The following is a 24,170-nucleotide window of genomic DNA, read 5'->3' on the forward strand; positions in this document are numbered from 1 at the left end:
TGCACAGTGGCATTGTTCCAGAGAGGTGGTACAATGTGGTTCCCCAGGGTGCTGTGTCTGCCCCGGGGCCAGTTATGCTGCTCCTCCGCCTCATGGCTGCCAGGCTTTGGAGATGGGCCAGTTAGGATCACCGTCCTGTTTTTCTCTTTCATCTAAAACTTCTCCTTACTGAGACACTCTGGCAGCTGGTGTCTCTGGTCAGCCATTTTGATCCTCTCCATCCATGACTCCCTCTACATTTTCCTTTAGTAATTTCTGTCTGGGTGCAGTGGCAGGTACCTGTAATCCCAGCTACCTGGGAAGCTGGGGTGGGAGGATCTCTTGAGGCCAGAAGTAAGAAACCAGCCTGGGCAACATAGTGACACCCAGTCTAAAAAAAAGTGATTTCTTATGTCTGCTATACATTTTCCTTTATATCAATAACACTTAAGGTAAGCATCACTGTGACTAATGCTTTCTATGTAAGGACTGATGGGATTGCCAGTTCTTGAAATAAATATTGATGATATTCTCATTTCACACATGAGGAAATGTAGTACAAAAACAGGCTGAAAGACTCCTCCAGCCACATTCCAGTAAGTGGCTGATTCAGAATCTAATCTATGTTGATAGTTGCAAAGACTAGGTTTCTTTTTTTTTTTTTTTTTTTTGAGACAGAGTCTCGCTGTGTTGCCCCGGCTAGAGTGAGTGCCATGGCGTCAGCCTAGCTCACAGCAACCTCAAACTCCCGTGCTTAAGCGATCCTACTGCCTCAGCCTCCCCAGTAGCTGGGACTACAGGCATGTGCCACCATGCCAGGCTAATTTTTTTTCTATATATATATTTTAGTTGGCCAGATAATTTCTTTCTATTTTTAGTAGAGATAGGGTCTTGCTCTTGCTGAGGCTGGTCTTGAACTCCTGACCTCGAGCGATCCACCCACCTTGGCCTCCCAGAGTGCTAGGATTACAGGCGTGAGCCACCGCGCCCGGCCAAGACTAGGTTTCTTAACCATGGGGCTACAGTAACAAGACGAATTACTTTTGTCCAACTCCTCAACATCCGTATTTTATTGGTATCTCTTGTCATTTTAAAATGGTTTATGTTCCTATATCATTGAGATTGTGGTAACTTTCTATTACATCTATACTTTTATTTCACAGACCAATATTACCTATGAATTAATACTAGATTGCATTACCACATTTCCCTTTAAGAATGATTACCCAGTTTTTCAGCAGAGACATCCATTTCCCGAGATATAAATCTATTCTTCATAAATATCAATTCATGGGCCAGTATTTAACAATTCATCAACAGTGACAATGACAAATGCACACTTGTTGAGCTGAGCATATCTTAACAACTCATGCTCCCATTGTCAATTTGCAGAAACAATTACAAGTTCCTAATGTACCTCGGCATGGACATATTGGAATGTTTGGTAGGAGCTCATTCTTTTAAATTATCTCTGAAGCCAGACATGGGTCCACATGGAAGAGGCAGAAAATCCTGATGTCTGCTACCTGATGGATAATGATGTTGTAAATCTTTTCATATGCCTATTTGCTGGGTATATTTGCACCCATGAAATATATCTGCATGTGTTTGTCCATTTTCTATTTTGATTATTTTGCTTTTTTTCCCCCTTCTTTAGTCATTCTAGAATTTTTTTTTTAAATAGTGATGGGTTCTTGCGATGTTGCTCAGGCTGATCTTGAACTCTTGGCCTCAAGCAATCCTCTTGCCTCAGCCTCCCAAAGTGCTGAGATTACAGGCATGAGCCACTGCACTCAGCTAAAATTCTTTATTCTGATATTAGTCCTTTGTCAGATATATGATAGGTATATGTTTTCTATGACTCTGCAGCTCTTCTTTCTTCATCTTAATGAAGCCTTATACAGATCAGAAGTTTTAAATTTGATAAAATCCAGTCCGTTGATCTATTTTTTTCATACATGGGTCATGCTTTGTCTAAGAATTCTTCACCTAGTTTTTGATTCTGAAGCAGGGCTGTATATAATGATAAAAGGGCCAATATACCAGGAAGATAAGAATATTTATAAATAAATACACGTATCTGTGAAATTTTCCCTTTTACTTACTGTTATTAATGTCTACTTGATTTTTGGTTTGTGTTTGGAGTGATACATGTAACAATGTTGACCTTAAATTTGTTAAGACATGTGATCGAACATGTGACCTATGCTAGAGAATGTTCTGTGTGCTTGAGGAGGGTGTGAATTCTTCTGCTGTGGGGTGAAAAGATCTGTTCTTATCTGTTAGGACCATTTGGTTTGTAGTGTTGTTTCTTGTGCTATTTCCATATTGATTTTCTGTCTGGAAAATCTATTCAACATAGAGAGTGGGATATTGAAGTCTCCTACTATTGCATGGTTATTTCTCCTTGAACTTCTGCCAACATTGTCTTTATTTATTTAGGTGCTATGATGGTGAGTACATATATGCTTACTTATATAGTTATATCTTCCTGTTGTATTGATATTTTTATCATTATATCATAAACATAATTGTGTCTTGTGATAACTTTGACTTAAAGTGTCTTTTGTCTGATGTAAGTACAGTAACCTCTGCTCCCTTTTAGTGACCACTTACAAGGAATTGCTTTTTCCATCCCTTTGGTTGAAAGAAGGAAGAAACACTATATGTGTCCTTAAATTTAAAGTGAGTTTCTTCTAGACAGTGTATAGTTGGGACTTATTTTTTTAATCTATTCAGCCATTCCATGTCTTTAGAAGCAGGAGTTGAATCCATTTACATATAATTTTTGATAGGTAAGACCTTACTATTGCCATTTTCTTGTTTTCTCTATTTTGTAGATATGTGTCTAGAAACAACTACAGTATATCTTTTTTTTGTTTGTTTGTTTTGAGACTGAGTCTCACTCTCTTGCCTGGGCTAGAGTGCCGTGGTGTCAGCCTAGCTCACAGCAACCTCAAACTCCTGGGCTCAAGCGATCCTCCTGCCTCAGCCTCCTGGGTAGCTGGGACTACAGGTACGCACCACCGTGCCCAGCTAATTTTTTTCTATATTTTTTTTAGTTGTCCAGCTAATTTCTTTCTAATTTTAGTAGAGACAGGGTCTCACTCTTGCTCAGGCTGGTCTCAAACTCCTGACCTCAAGCGATCCTCCCACCTCGGCCTCCCAGAGTGCTAGGATTACAGGCGTGAGCCACTGTGCCTGGCCAACTACAGTATATCTTTAAAAAAACAATTGAAAATAGTAACATAAGATTTGCTTTAACAAGAGCATTTGGTCCCTTTATGTTTAATCAATAATACATTGGAACAAAAGAGGTGGAGTTTGTGAACTTATTTTGTGCTTATCATTGTGCCTAGTTTATTTTCTTTTTCTAACTTAACATTTTGTGTGTTAATGAACTTACAACAGACACATACATGGCTTCTAGGGAAAAAAAAAGAAAAAGAACTCCAAGGATTTCATGAGCTGGGGTAGGGGATTCAAGAAGACTTCGAGGAACAAATTTCTTGGCCTACATGGTTAGCAAGAAGGGGATTAAGAGTCTCCATGTCCTGTTTAGGAGGTTTAGGACTTAGATGTAGGGTTGAAAGAAACAACTTCAGTGGTGTTTGGTTGTTCTTCATTCTCCTCCAGGTGGGAGAAGATAAGGACACAAAGTCCCTAAAGCTGAGAGGGAGCTTTGGGTTGATATAAAACGTCAAAATTTCACTTGGTTCATACCTGAACTGCAACCAGCCTGCTCAAAATTAACGTTAATGGTGTCTTGATTCCTGGGGCTCACGAATCTTCTCCTTTCCTCGCTGATATCAAGCACCTTAAGGAAAAGAGGACTATCCTGCAGACAATAGTACAAAAGCTGGAGATCTTCCAGGCCTCAGAACTTTTCGCTGCGACGCCAGGACTCGCTGCCCACTGCACGGGAGTCCGTGGGGATTTAAGGTCTGCAGGGACCGGGGATTCCGGGCGTACTTGAAGGAAGGTCCCGCAAAGAGTCGGTTTGAACCAGGAAGTCTGAAACCCACACACCTGCATGAGGTGTGTTCTCTGTGGAAAATTGCAGGCAGTACCGGGGAGGGGGCGGATCTTGGGCAGGACCATAGCCAGCGAGGGGCGGGGCCTAGACGCTCGGTAAAGGACGGGGTGGGTGGGGATGGAAGCTGCAGGGGGCGCTCCTCTCCTGGCCGTTGCTCTGTCAGGCCCTCTGCTCTCTAGAACCGGATGATCGCATTCCCGTCAAGGGGAATCTCTCCTAATCACCCTCCTTCCTGCCTATTGTAAATTAATATCTCAAACAATTTAAAGATAAAGAATACAGTTGTAAAGGGCCCGTTATATTAAATGCTGAGCTGTTTTTTCCAATGAAAGTAAAATCGGTTCTAATGAAGAGCTCCTTTTGTGAGCAGGTGAAGACAAGGGTCCTACAGGTGAGATGAGTAGGACTCTGCCTGGGATAGGGTGTGGGGGTAGAGGGGCTGCAGTGGCCTCAGTGAAGGGTCTCTGTGGGGCGATGGTTGCCCCTGGGAACTGGTAATTGGAGCGGCTTATTTAATTAAGCCAGGACCTGAGTGGTCTGCACAGCAGATGGAAACTAGCAGGTGGAATGCAAAGCTCCCTACTTCACACTGGAGGGGAATTATACATTCCTATTCTTTCTTTTTTTTTTTTTTTTTGAGACAGAGACTCACTCTATCCCTTGGCTTAGAATACAGTGGTGTCATCATAGCTTACTGAAACCTCAAACTTCTGGGCTGAAGGGATTCAGCTGCGTCACCCTCCCAACTAGCTGGGATTACAGGTGGGTGCCACCATGCTCTGCTAATTTTTCTATTTTTTGTCTAGACCGGCTGCCCCTCCAGAGTGAACGGGGAATAGAAATGGAAAGGATTTCTATTCTATTGTATTGGGCATCAGCATGAAATGTCACATTCCGCCCAGGCAGGGTATTGCAATTCACATTTTAGGTTTGCCTGTCCTTCACGGAATATTTAATTGCTAAACTTAATTTAAATTGCAGGAACTTTCCTAGATTCAATCACCAACCGCCATGGACGCTCCCAGCCAGATTCCAGTTCCCAGACCGCTGAGTAGCTCCAGCCTCACCGGTAGGTTTTGCTTCCAGAATGCAGAAAACTGGACGTGACAGGAGCGAGATGGCGGGAAGCACAGGCCCCGCCCAGACATCGCCTCGGCCACGCCCACGCCGCGCGGCCCGTCCGGGCCTCTCCTGCGCGCGCAGTTTCCCGCAGACCCGGAAGCCGATGGCGTGGAGAGAAGGCAACGCTGTGGCGGGTGAGTTTCCCTTTGTCTGCTTCGCAATCCCCAGCACTTCTATACCTGGGATCCGGGGGACCATACAGACCTTGAAATCCCCATCCCCCTTCTTCCACCCCGAGTAAATTTAAACGTCCCAGTGAGAGTCGGGTGTCGCTTCCCTGTGAGTTAAAATCAATCTCAGGCTGGTCCTGTTCCCGATCTTTCTGCCTTAGGGGCCATGGAGACACCACTTTTCGGACTGTTTCCCTGCTTAAAGCTATTAGGTGACCCTTATGCTGGCTCCGCGCCACGTAAAGTCCTCACCTGAGAGGTGGATTCAGGCCCTTCCGGTCCCCCAAGCCTGGCTGACGCCTGGAGGGCAGCGCCGCAGCCCCAATCCTGGAGAAGCCGCATTTCTCCCTGGTCCTGGGATTCTGCAGACCCCACTTCTCTCCTAGTCCACCCCATGCTCTTTCCTCCTTGGGCCGGGCCCTTCTGCTCCCCCGGCCTCTTAGCAGTCATCACTTCCTCCGATTCTGCATTGGGGCAGGTGACCAGGGCTTGTCTTGTGACACCGAATGTTCTTGCATCCCAAATTCCTCCCCACTAGAGCATGTCCTCTTCTAGAGTTGAGCATGTTATTCCTGTTCCTTCCGTGTGAATATGTGGAGAAAGAGAGATGGAGAGCAAGAGAGAGGAAATAGAAGAATGTAGAAAGAGAAATTAAGAGTGAAGGGGACACATGAACGCTGCAAAGTAGAGGATGTGGGAGGGATTTCCAAAGAGACAGGAAGAGTGAAAGTAGAAGCCTGAAACTAGCAGGGGGAGAAAAGTCCCTGAAGCAAATTTAGAGAAAACCTAGATCTCCTGAGCTAAGAAGGACACCAGACTAGGGCCAGGGGCAAGCAAAGGGGGAGGCACCTCAGACAGAGGGGGGGAGGGGACCTATGATTTGGAGCCAGGGCAGAGCAGCCTGGTGCTGGAACTAGAAGAGGGAGCACCTGGTGACAAGTAGAACAGAGAGGGAACCACAGCTGGGGATGCCAGAGAGTGGGGACAAGGTGGTGTTATAGGGTACAGCGAATTTGACTGGGAGAGCAGAGGGGGAGCAGACATGGGGAAGAAAGAGGCAGAAATATATGAGATTGGGACAGTCAAAAGACTGGGGAGAAGGAGCAACAAAGGTTAAAAAAGTTTCCAGAATAGAGCAGAACAGGTAGAAGAGAAGCAATAGAGGGAAGAAGGGGAGAAGGAGCAGGAGAGAAGAGGGCAACAAAATGAGGAGCAGAAGCCCAGGGGGAAGCAGAGAGGAGAAAAAAAAAAAAGAGCAGGAGAGAGGAGGTGAGAATGAGAGATACGTATGGAGTGAGGGAGGGAAACACAGTAAAGAAGAAAGAAGGGACCCTGGCTCCAGATGAGTCTTGAGATGGTTGGGTATGATGATTAAGTTGTGATACAGTGTTTCCTCTTTGTAATCTAATCAGTTTAACATTTGCTGAAAATACACAGATGAAGTTGAGAATTGCATAGCTCCTGTCTATAATGCTGGTGCATTAAACCATTTTTGGCATCACTGGCTACCTCCCACTTACAGCCTGGATTCAGCAAAGGGCAGTGACTTGACTCATTCAGTTGTGGGTCACTGTCTTCCTTTTTCCTAAGATGGGATAGGGAGTGGGGCAGTGTATAAGATAGGAAAAAAAACCCAAGTGTTTTTCCTACTTTCTTTCACAATCAATACGGTAGTGAGCACTCACCACAGAATACTTCACCTCTGGTCAGCAAACTGTGTGGGGATTACGCCTCATCAGACACCAACAAGGGTGTTCTGTAAGATAACTCAGTTATCACACTACCTGGAGACAGGATCAGATCCACAGATGTAGGGCTAAGTTGCACAAAACTGCCTCACATCAGATGCCAGTCCCAGGTCCCAAGTTGGGACCTGAACTTCTGACTGAACAGCTATAAAACTGGGTATTTCATGACCCTTTCCTCACATTTTATTAATTTGATAGAGCTGTTCACAAACTCTGGGAAACATTTTACTTATGTTTACTCATTTGTTATACAGGATATTACAAAGCATATAGATGAACACCCAGAAGCAAGAGCTATTTTCACAAATTAATCAAAACCTAGGAGGGAGTTTTGGAAACCATGACATTTATCCACATCTGAAGGGAGGGGGGCAGTCTTTGGGACTCAGTCCCTAACCTGTGGGATCTGACCCTCTGTGCAGGTCGACAGTATCAAAATTGAGTTAAATTGTAGGGCAGCCAGGTGGAAGTGTCCCAGAGAACTGGCCAGTGTGGAAAAAGCACACACACATTAGTGACTAGAGGTAAAATATTCTGTGTTGAGTATGATTAGTTTTTTTCTATGTCAAACATTAAAGGGAAGACAATTCCTCCCACAGCACAAACCTTAAAATCTTGTTGATGTCACCTGTCTTTAATTCTTACCTCGAATTCTTGATTTACCCCTTCCAGGCAAGCTTGCACATCCATCATTCCACTGATCATTTCTTTCTCGGACACAAGTGACCTCTGTATTTCTAAATCCACTTTTTAATTTCCTGTCTTCATCTTTATTTTCCTGTCTGCAGCTTGCTGCACAGCTGATCATTCCTTCTTTTTTCTTCGCTTTGGGGACATCTCTCTAAACTTTGAAAATTGCTTTGTTTTAGATTTTTATTGTCACCTTCATCTCTTACCAGTTTCCTCTGCTGGTATCTCCTAAACTGCATTCTCTGAATGTGGGAGTGTCCCATGATTTAGTGCTTGAACCTCTTGTCATGTCTGTCCACACCCACTGCCTTTCCGTATCATCTCATATCGTGGTTTAAACCCCTCTGACATGTCTCCGTTTCCCTTGCAGCCCTCTCCCCTGAACTCTAGAATCCTGTGTCCAGTTGTGTCCTTGACTCAATGCTGGATGTCTAACATCATCTCCCCTTTCATATATCCAAGAGGGACTTTCTCAGCTCTCCTGAACGCATTCCCCTGCAGTCCTCATATCCCAGATTAGGAGGACCCTGTACTTCCTGGAGCTTAGTGGAATTTTTTGTCATATATTTCAGATATATAGGATAATTCTTACATGTAATAAAGAAAAAAAGTTACATGTTTACTTAAAACAGGTGTGGAAATACATCATTTTGAAACTTCTCTTGAGACGTGGGAGAAGTAAGTTTGTACACCTGGGCCCTCCCTGCTCTGCTCCCCCAGGACCTTTCTGGCCTCATCTCTGGCTTGTGTCCCCCTCAAACTGGCTCTGCTCCAGCCACACAGGCCTCTTTCCTTTTCCAAGGTTGCTCCTGCCTCAGGGTCTTCTTGTGGGCTGTCCCTCTGCCTAAAACTCTCTGGCCCCTCAGCTGCATGTAACAAGCACCCTTCCTTCCTCAGGTCTTTGTTCTGATACCACCTTCTCAGAGAGGACTTCTGTTACCCCTGTCTCCCATTTAGCATTCCAGCCACACTGTCACCCCCACCTGTGGTCCATATTGGCTGCTCTGCATGTTTCTTCTTGGTCCTTCACCTTTCAGTGTCTGGACACTGGTGACAACAAGTCCCAAAGGGGAGAGCAGAGCCAGAAGTTGGGAGGGGTCCTGGCCTTGCCCCTCTGAGTGGAGCTCACCTCTGGCTTCACATGAGGGTGCTGAGGCATTTGGCAAATATTTAGTTTGTCCGCTTCCCAGAGATTCCGCCTCACATAGTCAGGGTGGGCCCAGGCTTAATAATATTTAGAGCTGATGCTACTTTGTCTTCATGGTAGATTACCAGGGCTCTGTGTCCTCCATTTCTGAGGGCTGAGATCAGCCTGTGATCCACAGAGGGGTGAGGCAGGCTGTGCTTTGCATCGGGTTTGGTCAGGGCGGAACTGTGCCCTGGAGGGGAGCTCAGTCCAGCCCAGCTCCCCACTGCTGCAGTGGAGGCTTCACCAGGAGGGGAGCGAGTTCTGATGAAAGGGGTCATAGACTCACTAGTTGATCGTCCTCTATGAGTTTATTGTCCCTGCATCCCCTCTTGGTGTAATGGACGGGAGAGACCATCTTTACATGGGACATCTTTTCCTCTTCATGGAATTGTGGCACAGAGAGGGGGTGTGTTGATTCTCAGCTTTTGAACAGCATATTTTTGACATTCAGGATTGACTTTTAAAGATTCATGTTGGATGAGGAAGAAGCCCAGAAGAGGAGGAAGAGGAAAGAAAAGGAGTCAGCAATGGCTTTTACTCAGGTAAAGTAAGATTCTTGGTGGATTGTTCTGTGTCTTTTTTCCTTTCTCAAATGCTGGGCATGGGAGTTGCTAGTCTTCTCTGACTCTGACCCATTCTGACTGACATGTTTGCTCCCACTCACCCATGCCTTCCTTCAGTGCCTCTCATCTCCACTTTGATTTCGTGTCACCCTGACCTAGTCACATAACCTAGTGAAGAGGCTCCATTGGGCTTCACACCCTGACATAGGTTAGAGGGGGGTGTGGCCCCTGTAGTGTCAGTGCTGTTGAGCAGCAGGGGACTGTTCAGGGGCTACATCTGGGTGTACTGTCAGGTCTCTGTAGAACAGGATTAGACAAGCTGCACATGGAAGTCATGGATTAACATGCTAAATTCTGGAAAAGGAGACCTGTTAGGGGAGATCTTTTCTGCCTGATTTTCTACTACCTTTCAAGCTAAATGAGTGAATCACTGTGTTTCTGATGCCAAATTATTTCTGGCCAGGAATAGTATGGAAAGATAGACATCAGTGATAGTGTTTTATTCCATCATCTATTTTAACATACGACATCAACATCAATGTCTGAGAGCAGGAGATTGGTTCAGTTATTCTCTGTGTATCCATCCCACAGAGACTGTGGGGTTCCTGCATGGATTCTTTTTTTGTTTCTTTGGTTTTTTTGTTTGTTTTTTTTCCCAGACTGGATCTCGGGTTACCCAGACTGGAGTGCAGTGGCACAATCATAGATCAGTGCAGGCACGAATTCCTGTGCTCAAGCCATTGTCCCATCTCAGCCTCCCAAGTAGCTGACAGTATAGGCACACATCACCGTGCCTGGCTAATTTTTTTTTCTTTTTGTAGAGAAGGGGTCTCATGCTGTTACCTAGGCTGGAGTTGAACTTCTGGCCTCAGTCCTCCCCGCTTGACCTGACAAAGTGCTGGGATTGCAAGCATTAGGAACATGCCTGGCTGGAAAAAAATTGTTTAGTGAATGTTTTGTTGTGATATTTTATAGTGCAAGTTTCAGATCATATATTTACATATAATATATGTCATAAGATGTGCATGTCATTTAGCAAGCTGTTTTGTTTCTCTTTTTAAAATTATGTTGATATTCCTTCGACTTACTTAGTATATAAGGTTCAGTAGCGTCCATGGGTCCACTGGGGGGCTTGGAGCATATCCCCGGTGAATAAGGGGATTCTACCCTATCCTGTATCCAGAATTTAATACTAAGGCACAGTGTCCTCCGTTGTTGAGATCAGCCTGTGATCCACGGAGGGGTGAGGGGGGCTGTGCTGTGCATCGGATTTGGTCAGGGCAGGGTCTGTGCTCTGGAGGGGGGCTCAGTCCAGCCCAGCTCCCCACTGCTGCAGCATGACTGTGGGCTCCACCAGGAGGGGAGCGAGTTCTGAAGAAATGGTCAGAAACTCTGTAGTTTGTCTTTCTATAGGGGTTTATTTTCTGTGAAACACCCTGGTTCAGTGGGCAGCAGAGGGACATGTCTGCACAGATCCATGTCCTGTTATTTCAGTGAATATGTGTAAGTGTGTGCATGTGATGTGTGTGAATGTGGGCATGGATCACCAAAGGTACGTCATCACTTTATAAAAATTTTATATTTTTTGACAGTTACAATTTTATCTCGAATATTTTCTGTGGCCTTAAAGTTTTTCTACACTATCATGTTAATGAATTGATATTACTAAGAATATGTAACATATGACTGGTATACGTGTGTGTACATGCATATAATGACCTTTGGTGTAGTTGCATGTTTTTATCCTTGAATGTGTTTCAACTTCTCTCAATTAAGTAATTCTCTGTCAATTTACTTTTGAGGCTGATCTGCTTCTTAACTGTTTGATCCATGAGGTCTGATCCTAATGCCCAGACACCTGGGATCAGTGCTTACTCTGCCATTTTTAGCCCATTGACCTCAGGGGTGTTCTTTCTAAGCGTGTCTGAGACACAGTTGTCTCCTTAGTAAGATACGAATGGATCTTTCTCTCATGGGCTCTAGTTGTTATAGCAGGTAGTACACGTAAAGCATTTAGAATACTGCCTAGCATATGGGAGGTGTTCAGAAGCTCCCAGCATGGCTACTACTGTCCTCATCAGTTTTTTAGATTCTGATCTTCTTTTACAAGCTACTATGGACATAGTCATCTTGAAGACACTACCCATATTCTAGTTCACCTAGATACTGAATATCATTTGGTGTGTCACACAGAATATCTAACACCTCTATAGAGAAAAGAGATAAACCTGTGTTGATTTTTTCTTGTATTGTCCACATAACTTCTTATGGGAAGGTATAATAAAACACATAATGAGCTCAAAAATATATTAATGTGGATCTGTCAGAACACTCACTTTAATCAAATCAATTTTTACAACTCTCTTCTCATTTTATGTGAAGAGAGGAATTCTTCCCATCTCATTGGTGAACTATGTTTTACATTTTAGGGACACTTGACATTCAGGGATGTGGCCGTAGAATTCTCTCAGGAGGAGTGGACGTGCCTGGACTCTGCTCAGAGGGCTTTATACAGGGCTGTGATGTTGGAGAACTACAGGAACCTGGTGTCCCTGGGTGAGGATAACGTGGCTCTCGACATCGGGATCTGCCCTTGTGTGTCTGCGTTTTCTCTGTGTGCCTCTTGGGAGCCCCTGCCTTGCTTGACTGAGGTGGAGGCCTTATTGACTCAGAAATGAAAAGCTCCACAATGCTTTCTGGACTTTAAATGTCCCCTTCAGTTGTTCTGTCCTCTTCATAATACATCGTTTTGTGGTACAATGGATTACATATGCAAAGAAACCTTGTGGGAAAGTTTAAAAATGTCCAGATCCTTGTTTTCTAACCCCAACCTTCCGATTCAGTAGTTCTTGGAAGCGAGCTAGATGTTTGCATCATACAGTTTTATACACATTCATAAAGAGGCCATCTGTGGATGAATTTGTGAAATATTTTTCTTGATCCATTTGTAATGTCCTCTCTCCTACCTAAACATAGGGCTTGGATTTTGGCTAAGCCACGGCGCTTCTTGATTGTTTGTTTTTATAAGCAGGAATCTCGCTTCCTGACCTGAGTGTTATCTCTGTGTTGGAGGAAGGGGAAGATCCCTGGACCGTGGACAGTGAAATGAAAATACCAAGAAACTCAAATGGGGGGGAAAGGATCCCAGGTTTGCATTCAGGTGAGAGCTCCGGTGGGCACAGTGGAAACCACACTATTAAACAGTGTTTGGGAAAGTTTGCAAGTGGGGGAGTCCAGCGGTCAAACAAAGTTTAAATCCTGTGAGCTCTAAGCAGAAATCTTTGCCCCCACTTACCACTCTGTTCTTTAAACATGTATTAGTTTATCCTTTTGCCCTCCAGTGGTTGCTGCAGCTCAAACAGAGACCAAGGCAAAGTCTTTATTCTATGGGACAACACCTGTCATCTGGCTTCTGTGAACTCTTTCCATGTGAATTTCCTGTAATGTTCACCTGGTCCCTGGTAACCCACAGCCTGGTGCTGTCCTGCTGTTCTCTGGCTCTTATTTGCTGCATATGTTGCCAATGACTTAGTCCGTGGGTGTCCGCACCACTGCCGGGGTATGTTTCTGCTCTTTGCTGCTCGTAGCTGTGCCCTTCAGTGTGAGCCAGCCTCGCTGTGGGTCATTTACTTATTTTGTCCATGTAATTATTTATGCTCTTCTGGTGATAATTATGAAGTTAGATTTATTCATTTTAGATACATGCACGTAAGCTTTCATTCATTCACAAGCACAACTCTATATCTACTAATATGTAAAGTGGTGGTACCTCTGACATCATGCGCCTTTTGCTTTCAGAGAAATTTTACAATATCTTACATTGTATGAGATTAGCAGAGCTAAAATGCATCATGTTGTTCTCATTCCTTGTATTTAGAATTGTTTCATTACCATGAATATTCAAAGTCACTTCTCCCTACCCTATTTTCTCTGCCCCTCCCCTTTCTTTTCTGTTTGTTTGAATTTGACAATTTTAGATCCTTCATAGACGTGAAACCATAGAGTATTTGTCATTTAATGTCAGGCTTGTTTCACTTAGTGTAGTGTCCTCCAGGTTAAACCATATTGTAGCATATAAAGTAATTTCTTTTTTTTTAATGGATTGAATCATTTTTCTTTTATATATTTAATATATACCACATTTTGTTTATCCATTTTTCTATTAGTGAACACCTCTGTTGCTTGTGCTTCTTGACTGTTTTGAATAATGCTGTTTTTTTTTTAACATGAGTTTGTATAAACCTGCTCACAATCCTGTCTTTAATTCTTTTGAATATATGCCCAGATGTGATATTATAGGCTTATAAGATAATTCCCAATTTTGAATTATATGAGGAAATTTCATACTGGTTTCCATAGTGGTTGCACCATTTTACATTCCCAGGAGGCAGGGATCGAGTCTCTTGTTTCTCCAATTCTCACCAATACTTTCTATTTTAGGAGGATTTTTCTTTTATTAGTTTTGAAAATAGACATTCTAGTGGGTATTTTTTACCTTGTTTTCTGTGTATTGGTGTTATATCCAGGAAATGATGGTTGAATCCAATCTAATAAAGCGTTATACCTATAATTTCTTCTAAGAGTTTTATAATTTTAGGTGTTATATTTACATCATGAATCCATTTTAAGTAAATTTTTTCGTATGGTGTAAGGTAAGGGTCCAACTTCATTCTTTTGCATGTGGATATACAATTTGCTTAGGACAGTTTGTTTTCTTTTCTGTTTTTGACACAGAGTCTCACTCTGTTGCCCAGGCTAGAGTGCTGTGGCCTCAGCTCACAGCAACCTCAAACTCCTGGGCTCGAGCGATCCTTCTCCTTCAGCCTCTGAGTAGCTGGGACTACAGGCGTGCGCCACCATGCCCAGCTAATTTTTTCTATATATATTATTAGTTGTCCAGCAAATTTCTTTCTATTTTTTTTAGTAGAGATGGGGTCTTGCTCTTGCTCAGGCTGGTCTCAAACTCCTTAGGCTCAAAGGATCCACCTGCCTTGGCCTCCCAGAGTGCTAGGATTACAGGCTTCAGCCACCGTGCCTGGGCCTTAGGACGGTTTGTTGAAGGGCTTGTCCTTTCCCCTATACATGGTCTTGCCACTGTACTTGACCATCATTAGACCATGTATTTGAGAGTTTTCGTTGTGAGTGCTGTTCTATTCCATTGCTTCATACATCTGTCTTCATTCATGGCAGTACAGTACTGATTTGATTAAGGTAGCTTTGTAATGAGTTTTGTAATCGGGCAACGTAAGGCCTCGCTGTATTTCTTTGAAGTTTATTTTCCTATTGAGGTGATTGTGTGATTTCTTTTTAATTTAAGGATAAATTTATTTTTGTAGAATGTTTCATTAGGATTTTGCTAAGGATTTCAATGAATGTGTGGGTCACTTTGGTTGTTATTGACATTTCACATCAGGTCTTCCAAAGCATGAACCTGGGACATTTTTGCATTTATTTGTGTGTTCTCTAATTTCTTCCAGTATATTTCTTACATTTCTGTTTACAAATCCTTTTCCTCCTTGTTAAGCTCATTCCTAAGTATTTAATTCTTTCTGATGGTATGGTAAATCAAATTATTTACTTATTTTTCTTTTGGCATTATTTATATTAATGTATATGAAAGAAACTAATTTTAAGTAGATTTTGTATCCTGTATCTTTGAATTCGTTCATTAGTTCCAACAGTTTTTTGTGGAACCTTTAGGATTTTCTAGGTAAAAGATTCTCATCTGAACAAAGATCATTTTATGTCTTCCTTTCCAATTGCATGCCTTTTATTTCTTTCTCTTTTCTCATTGCTTTAGCTAGGATTCCAGTACCCACACTTTGTCCTCCACATCTATAGTTTCTGCATGCACAAATTCAGTGAAGCCTACATCAGCATTTCCACAGTAGATGAATCTGCACACGTGGAACCCAGGGATACAAAAGGCAGACTATATATATATATTTTGTTTGTTTGTTTGTTTTTTGAGACAGAGTCTCATTCTGTTGCCCGGGCTAGAGTGCCCTGGCGTCAGCCTAGCTCACAGCAACCTCAAACTCCTTGGCTCAAGCAATCCTTCTGCCTCAGCCTCCCGAGTACCTAGGCCTACAGGCATGTGCCACCATCCCTGGCTAATTTTTTTCTATATATATTTTTAGCTGTCCAGATCATTTCTTTCTATTTGTAGTAGAGACAGGGTCTCGCTCTTGCTCAGGCTGGTCTCGAACTCCTGACCTCGAGCAATCCTCCCGCCTCGGCCTCCCAGAGTACTAGGATTACAGGTGTGAGCCACGGCGCCCGGCCCAGACTATATTTTTCAATCTGTGTTTAGTTGAATCTGAGGATGTAGAAACCACAAATATGGAAGAGCATCCACAGAATGTGGTATCATGGGGGGACCTGGACCTGGACCTAACACTCCCTGCATACTGAGTGACAACTGTATGTTTTATAGAAATAATACACATGGGGTTTCATTTTCTTTTTTCTTATAACAGAAGAGCCTTCATTCTTTCAATTTTGAGTATGAAGTCAGCTGTCAGCTTGTTATATATGGCTTTTATTATGTTAAGTAGATTCCTTGTATTCCCAGTGTTTTGAGTGATTTTGTTATGAGACATTTTTAAGGGGCTTTTTTTGCATCAACTGAGATGAATGTTTGGCCTTTTTCCTCTATTCTGTTGTTGTGGAGTAAGACACAGGTTGATGTTTCTAAGTTGCAACCCACTTGCATTCCAGGAATAAATCCCATTTGGTCGTGACGTGTGATTATTTTCAGTGTGCTGCTGAAAATTTGTCTTGCCAGCAATTTGTTGAGGACTTTTGCATTTGATTAATCAGGAATATTGCTCCGTAGTTTTCTTTTCTTGTAGGGCCTTTATCTGTCTTTGCTGTCAAGGTAACACAAGCCTCATTGATTGAGTTTGGAAGTGTTCCCTCCCTTGCTAATTTTTGGAACATTTTAAGGAGTGTTTGTGTTAGTTTTTTCTTTTCGGTATTTGATAGATTGACATTGCAGTCATCTGGTTCTGTACTTTTCTTTAATGGGAGATATTTGATCACTGAATGAATGTCTTTGTCACTGGTGTGTGTAATGTTTCTAGTTCTTCATGCTTAAGTGTTGGTAAGTGGTGTATTTCTAGAAATTGATGCATTTCTTCTTGGTTATTAAATTTATTGTTATGATTGTTCATTGTCATTCTCTTAGTTTCCTTTTGATTTATATACAATCAATTGTAATGTTTCCTTTTCTGTTTCTTATTTTAGTCATTTCTCTCTTCTGGGGTTTTTATTTTTTATTTTATCTGGACAAAGGTTTGTCAGTCTTCTTATCATTCAGCATATGATGTGTTACTTCTCTGATTTTCTGTAGTGCTTTTCCAGACTCTACTTTGTGTTTTAATCTTTATTCCTCTTTCAGCTACCATTGTATTTATTTTTTTCCTATATTTCATTGAAGTAAAAAGGTAGGTTCTTTATATGTGATTGTTGTTTATTTTTAATGTAAGCATAGATACTTATAAATATCTTTGCTACATTTTATGTTTGGGTATGTTTTCCTTGTCCTTTGTATCAAGATGTTTTCTAATCCCTCTTGTGATTTCTCTTAAGAAATTGGTTTTATTGGCCGGGCGCGGTGGCTCACACCTGCCTGTAATCCTACAATCTGGGAGGCCGAGACGGGTGGATCGTTTGAGCTCAGGAGTTCGAGACCAGCCTGAGCAAGACTGAGACCACCCCCCCCACCCCCCTCCCCCCGTCTCTACTAAAAATAGAAAGAAATTAGCGTGAAAACTAAAAATATATATAGAAAAAATTAGCCAGGCATGGTGGTGCATGCCTGTAGTACCAGGTACTCGGGAGGCTGAGGCAGTAGGATTGCTTGAGCCCAGGAGTTTTAGGTTGCTTTGAGCTAGGCTGACACCACGGCACTCTAGCCCAGGCAATAGAGTGAGACTCTGTCTCAAAAATAAAATAAAATAAAATAAATTTCTCTTTGATTTCTGCAGGAGGGTTCACTAAATATTGTATTGTTGCTTGACAAGTTTTTATTCCTTAAGCATTTTGAAGGTATCATCCCATTGCCTTCTAGCAGACAAGGTTTCTGCTGAAAAATGCATGTAGTTTTATGTACTTGCCTTTGTATATGGCAAGTCTCTTTTTTGTTACTTTCAAGATTGTACCTTTGTCTCTGGCTTTTTATAATTTCTTTATAATATATTTCTTTATGTGCATCCTTGGCTACTTTCCCTTGGACTAGTAAAGCTTGTTGAATTTGTATATCCAGTTCTTCCTCAAATGTAGGACATTTGGAGATTGTTTCTTCAATGTGATTTCTTTTTTTTTTTTTTTCTGAGACAGAGTCTCGCTCTGTTGCCCGGCTAGAGTGAGTGCCGTGGCGTCAGCCTAGCTCACAGCAACCTCAAACTCCTGGGCTCAAGCAATCCTCCTGCCTCAGCCTCCCGAGTAGCTGGGACTACAGGCATGCACCACCATGCCCAGCTAGTTTTTTTCAATATATATGTATATTTTAGCTGTCCATATAAATTCTTTCTATTTTTAGTAGAGACGGGGTCTCACTCTTGCTCAGGCTGGTCTCGAACTCCTGAGCTCAAACAATCCGCCCGCCTCGGCCTCCCAGAGTGCTAGGATTACAGGCGTGATCCACCGTGCCCGGCCCAATGTGATTTCTTCATGTGATTTCCAGCTCTATGTCTGCCCCTTATGAAACTCCCATAGTTTGCATGTTTTTACATATGATAGTATCCCCCAAATCTATACCAGTTTCTGTGCTTTTTGTTATTATTTATTCTCTTTCCTCTTTGGAGGTGATAATTTTGAATAACCTATCTTTGAATGTGCTCATTCTTTTCTCTGTCTTATTAGTCTGCTCTTGGACCTCCCCCAGTGAATTTTCACTACATTTATTGTATTGCAGCTCCAGAGTTTCTTTTTGTTACTAGTTTCTCTTTTATTTGATATTCTCTTCTTTTAGTATTCATTTCCTTCATTCACTTAGTTCTGTATCTCTAATCTTTTAGCTCATTAAGCGTTTTAGCACAGTTGATTTAATTATTTGTCAAGTACTACCAAAGGCTGTGTTCCTTTAGGTTTTGTTTCAGGGCATTTATTTTGTTCCTTTTATTTGGGCATACTTCCCTGTCTTTTGTCAGCCCTGTAATTTTTAGTTTAGGTTGAGCATTGGTAAAAACCACTGCCTGTCCCACTCTTTTTGTCCTAAAATTATGCAGTGGTAGACCTTTACTCATCAGCCTGTTGTAAAGGATCTAGGAGCACTGACAGCTTTTCTGGAGATGTGTCTGTCTTTGTTGGCTATTTTATATATTATTACTAATGTATGAGAGTTTCCTTTAAATGTCTTATTTTCCCTAAGAAGCTTATCCCTGCTTTTTTTCAGAAGCTTTCAGCTTCTGTTCTGTTTCTCAGCTCATAATCTCTCTCAAACTCACAGTAATCCTCCTGGCTCCTGCAGAACCCCAATGGTCCAGTGCATCCCCTCACCTCTTTATGTTTTCAGCATTGCCAATGTGATATACAAAATACACTGATATTCCTTTCTATATCGGAGTCAGGTGGGGCGGATCCTAGAGTACTTCTCAGACTCTAGGAATGCCAGATCCATAGGTTCAAGTTCCATTCTTTTCTTGCTTTCCTAGGGAGGAGCTGTGTCTTGGGAAATGATGCAGGAAATCAGCCTATTAAAACTGAACTTGGATTAAGCTTTCAGTTCCATCTGCCTGAAATGCAGCTATTGCAACCTGAAGGGAAAATTTATGAATGTAATCAAGTTGAAAAGACTATCAACCCTATTACCTCACTTTCACCACTTGAAAACCTTACTTCTAAACTGAAAACCCATATATTTAATAAATACAAGAATGATTTTGTCAGTTCTCCACAATTCACAGAAGAACTGAAAGCACACATTAGGGAAGAACCTTACAGACCTAATGAGCACAGCAAAGCCTTTAGTGTGTCTTCAAGCCTTCCTAACCATGGGGTAATCCGTGCTGGAAAGAAACCTTTCAAATGTAAAGAGTGTGGCAAGGCCTTCAGGCAAAATTCAGACTTTCTACGACATTGGAGAATCCATAGTGGAGAGAAACCTTACAGATGTAATGAGTGTGGCAAAGACTTCAGTCAAAACTCACACCTATCTCGACATCAGACAATTCATACTGGGGAGAAACCTTACAAATGTGATGACTGTGGCAGAGCATTCAGTGTGCGTTCAACACTTACAACCCATCTGCGAATCCATAGTAGAGATAATCCTTACAAATGTGATGAATGTGGCAAAGTCTTTAGTTGCCATTCATACCTTAGACGACATCAGCGTATTCATACTGGGGAGAAACCTTACAAATGTAGTGACTGTGGCAGTGCATTTAGTGTGCTTTCAAGGCTTTATATACATCAGGTTATCCATAATGCAGATAAACCTTACAAATGTGATGTTTGTGGCAAGGTTTTCAGTCAAAATTCAAACTTAGCAAATCATCGTAGAATTCATACTGGAGAGAAACCTTACAAATGTCATGAATGTGGCAAAGTCTTTAGTTTTAATTCATACCTTGCACAACACCGGAGAATTCATACTCGAGAGAAACCTTACAAATGTGATGAATGTGGCAAGTTCTTTAGTTGTAATTCATACCTTACACAACATCGGAGAATTCATACTCGAGAGAAACCTTACAAATGTAATGAATGTGCCAAGGTCTTTAGTTGCAATTCATACCTTAGACGACATAAGAGTATGCACGCTGGAGAGAAACCTTACAAATGTAATGAATGTGGCAAGGCCTTTATTTACAATTCATACCTTGTACAACATGCGAGTGTGCATACTGGAGAGAAACCTTACAAATGTCATGAGTGTGGCAAGGTTTTTAGTTGCAATTCATACCTTACACGACATCAAGGCATTCATAGTGGAGAGAAACCTTACAAATGCAATGAGTGTGGCAAGGTTTTCCGTCAAAAATCAAACCTTAAAAATCATTACACGATCCATTTGGGAGAGAAACCTTACAAATGTTATGAATGTGGTAAAAAATTTAGTTTGCGTTCGAGGCTTCATATACATCAGGTTATCCATAATGCAGATAAACCTTACAACTGTGAGCACTGTGGCAAGGTTTTCAGGCACAAATTATCCCTAACAGTCCATCTTAGAATTCATACTGGAGAGACACCTTACAAGTGTAATGAATGTGGCAAGGCCTTCAGACACAAGATATCTCTTACAGTTCATCAGAAAACACATACTGGACAGAAACCTTACAAATATAATGAGTGTGAGAAGGTCTTCTGTCAAAACTCAAACCTTGAAGATCACAGAAACCATACAGGACGGAAACCTTACAAATGTAACGAATGTGGCAAGGTCTTCAATTACAATTCAACGCTTGCACGACATCAGTGTATTCATACTGGAGAGAGGCCTTACAAATGCAATGAGTGTGGCAGATTATTCTGTCAGAAATCAAACCTTAAAAATCATCATGTTGTCCATTCAGGAGAGAAACCATACAAATGTGATGAGTGTGGCAGGGTCTTCCGTCACAAATCTAACCTTAAAAATCATCACACAATCCATACAGGAGAGAAACCTTACAAATGTGATGAATGTGACAAGGCCTTCAGACAAAAGATATCCCTTACACGTCATCAGCGAACTCATACTGGAGAGAAACCTTACAAATGTAATGAATGTGGCAAGGTCTTCTGTGAAAAATCAAACCTTAAATCTCATCACAGAATCCATACTGGAGAGAAACCTTACAAATGTAATGAGTGTGGCAAGGTGTTCCGTGAAAAATCAAACCTTAAAACTCATCACAGAATTCATACTGGAGAGAAACCTTACAAATGCAATGTATGTGGTAAAGTTTTTAGTCACATTTCACGCCTTGCTCAGCATCAGAGAATTCATTTGTGAGAGATTGTGCAGACTCCTTCAGGGTGCAAACTCCTCACCATGAGTTCTATCATTAATCAACCTCAGAGAGTCCATACAAGAGAAATCAAATAAGTGCAATGTAGGTGGCAGGGGCTTTATCCAGGCCTCACCACTCACTATACATCAAAGGTCCATCTTCAATGAAACCACGCAAATGAAATGTTTATGGTGAGGCTAACACCCAAGGAACATTACTGTAGAACGTGAGAGGATTTACACAAGAAATAAGTTAGTCTCTAGTTTTCTAATATTAATCTCTGATATTATGTCGTGATGAATAATTATAAATCAAAATACATTGACCCTCATGACATGATATATATCAAAGATGCAAGCACATATGGGCATGGTGAGTTATATTTAGGTTTTACAATAGTTGATTTCAGGTTCTTTCAAAAGGCTACTTTATTCTTTATGACTTTCAGCCTGAGCTTTAAAATCTTTTCATATGCCTTCCTCGCCAACATTTCCCTGTGGTGTCTTGGGAAAAAAATCAAGAGAATGACAGGTCTCAATTGATTACTGAGAATCATCGCTCTCCCATCTCCTAGAAGAGAAAGGACACTGCCTTTTGAGATTAATTTTTTTTTCTATTTTTATGGAGAGAGGAGTTTTGCTCTCTTACCTAGGATGAAGTGCAGTGGTGTGATCATAGCCCACTGCACCCTTTAATTCATGGGCTCAAACTGTCCTCCCCACTCTACCTCCCACGTAGCTGGGACTCCAGGTGTACCACACTAGGTCCAGCTGATTTTTATTAATTTGTTTTTGGGAGAAAAACTCTTACTATGTGCCCCAGGTTGGTTTAAAACTTTGGATTTTAGCGATTCTCTGTACTTGTCCTCCCAGCATGCTGCAATTACAGATGTGAGCCACTGTGCCTTGTCCTTTGAGATTATATAGTGTCTGATTTAGAAAGGATGATGATGGGCAGAGAATTATGTAACCTATGGTTCAGTCTTCATGCCTAATGCCTTCAGCACACACTTCACCCGAAGGAGGACACAGTGGATTATAGGAATGAAATGTTCTACCAACACACTGAGAAAGAACAGGCCACAACCTCTGGACACTGGGAATTTCATGGGAAGAGACTAATAGGTTCTTTTTTTTTTTTTTTTTTTTTTTTGAGACAGAGTTTTGTTTGTTGCCCGGGCTAGAGTGAGTGCCGTGGTGTCAGCCTAGCTCACAGCAACCTCAAACTTCTGGGCTTAAGTGATACTCCTGCCTCAGCCTCCCGAGTAGCTGGGACTACAGACATGTGCCACCATGCCCAGCTAATTTTTCCTATGTATATTTTTAGCTGGCCAGCTAATTTCTTTCTATTTTTAGTAGAGACGGGGTCTCGCTCTTGCTCAGGCTGGTCTCCAACTCCTGACCTTGAGCGATCCTCCCACCTCGGCCTCCCAGAGTGCTAGGATTACAGGCGTGAGCCGAGAGTAATAGGTTCTTAAGGTCTAATTCTGTTGTAGAAACAATACAGGGATAATGGTTGTCATGTTCTCTATTGAATTGCAATACCTGTTGTTTAGCAAAGATTGATGAACAAATCGTGTTTTTTTGAAGCTGAATGGAGAAGTTATATCAGAATAGACAGTTTAATAGAAACTACCAGTAGAGCATATTCTTGGGGAGGATTCACATTTCCCTATTGGCATTCCAATCTGCAAGTATTTTATTCAGAATATATCATAATCCTCAATTTTAAGTGAGAAAACATAGTATGTTTTCATGGCTATAAAGGAATCACAATGTTTCTACCAACATTGTTTTATTCCACCTCAGGAGGATACTTTATAACAGAGAATAATATTCCATTAGGCCCTTATGGTTGAAGCATCTAGAACAGTGCATTTGGTGAAATCAAAGAACACACCCTTTTGGGTACATATACTTAGGTAAGTATGATTTTGGGTAATCATTCTTAGTACTTAAGTTATTCTCGCTACACTCTGCCCCATGATACTCATGTGAGTCCAGTGAAAATTGAATAGCAGTGTAGCTTCAGACTCTTACACCCTCAAACATGCATCATTGTTGATGAACATGCACTGTATTATTATATTTCTACACACTTCTCTCACGTGCCATGTAGGACCCATGACATACACCTTCATTTTCCTTAAGCAAAAATGCACATACAGTAATATGGAAGTTATTATGAAATAAAGAATGTGGGCAATAAGGATAAAAATAACAGCATATCTTTTTTGTCTTTGCAGTACTCGCTGACAAAGGTTTTAAATATTATCATTCATGTATTTCTTTTTATAAATAAACATAAAAAGTGGGAACTTTTGTTTTGCTGGATAAACTAGGAACTACCTATATGCACCCTGGTAACCCTTTTCCGAAGGTGAGCTTTTTTTCAACACTCCCCAGAAACTTGATTGATGTGCACTTAATATTTGGTTTGGATATTGAGATTGATGCAGTACACAGAAGAGGTATGAGAATTTTTAGTGCACAGTGAGGCTTTCTGAGGAAAGCAGAATAGTCTTCCACAGCGGGTCCAAAAGTGGCTTCAGAGGAACTGGGGTACGTGACTGGCTTGGGGTGTTAGGATTGTTAAAGGGTGGGTGGAAGTCGAGTACCCACATGTGGTTTGATTTCCAGCTGCTGCCAAAGGAGGGAGGAGCACTCAGGCATTGTTGGCTTAACTAGGTGGGCAGAATAGGAAGAGGGAATGCAGAGGTATAAAATAT

The 24,170-nt window shown here is 41.8% G+C and overlaps 1 protein-coding gene across 1 annotated transcript; it reads left to right on the forward strand.

Annotated features, from left to right (window-relative positions):
• Positions 1 to 1,472: 1,472 nt before the first annotated feature.
• Positions 1,473 to 22,592, forward strand: LOC123624179 (zinc finger protein 480-like). The gene is made up of 7 exons (XM_045531811.1): positions 1,473 to 1,523; positions 3,922 to 4,110; positions 5,126 to 5,271; positions 9,401 to 9,476; positions 11,927 to 12,053; positions 12,529 to 12,657; positions 19,157 to 22,592. The coding sequence occupies exons 1-7, from the start codon at positions 1,473 to 1,475 to the stop codon at positions 21,442 to 21,444; spliced, it is 3,006 nt and encodes a 1,001-aa protein (XP_045387767.1). The 3' UTR covers positions 21,445 to 22,592.
• The last annotated feature ends 1,578 nt before the right edge of the window (positions 22,593 to 24,170 follow it).

The sequence above is a fragment of the Lemur catta genome, chromosome 19 (assembly GCF_020740605.2).
Source record: "Lemur catta isolate mLemCat1 chromosome 19, mLemCat1.pri, whole genome shotgun sequence".
Lineage (NCBI taxonomy): Eukaryota > Metazoa > Chordata > Mammalia > Primates > Lemuridae > Lemur > Lemur catta.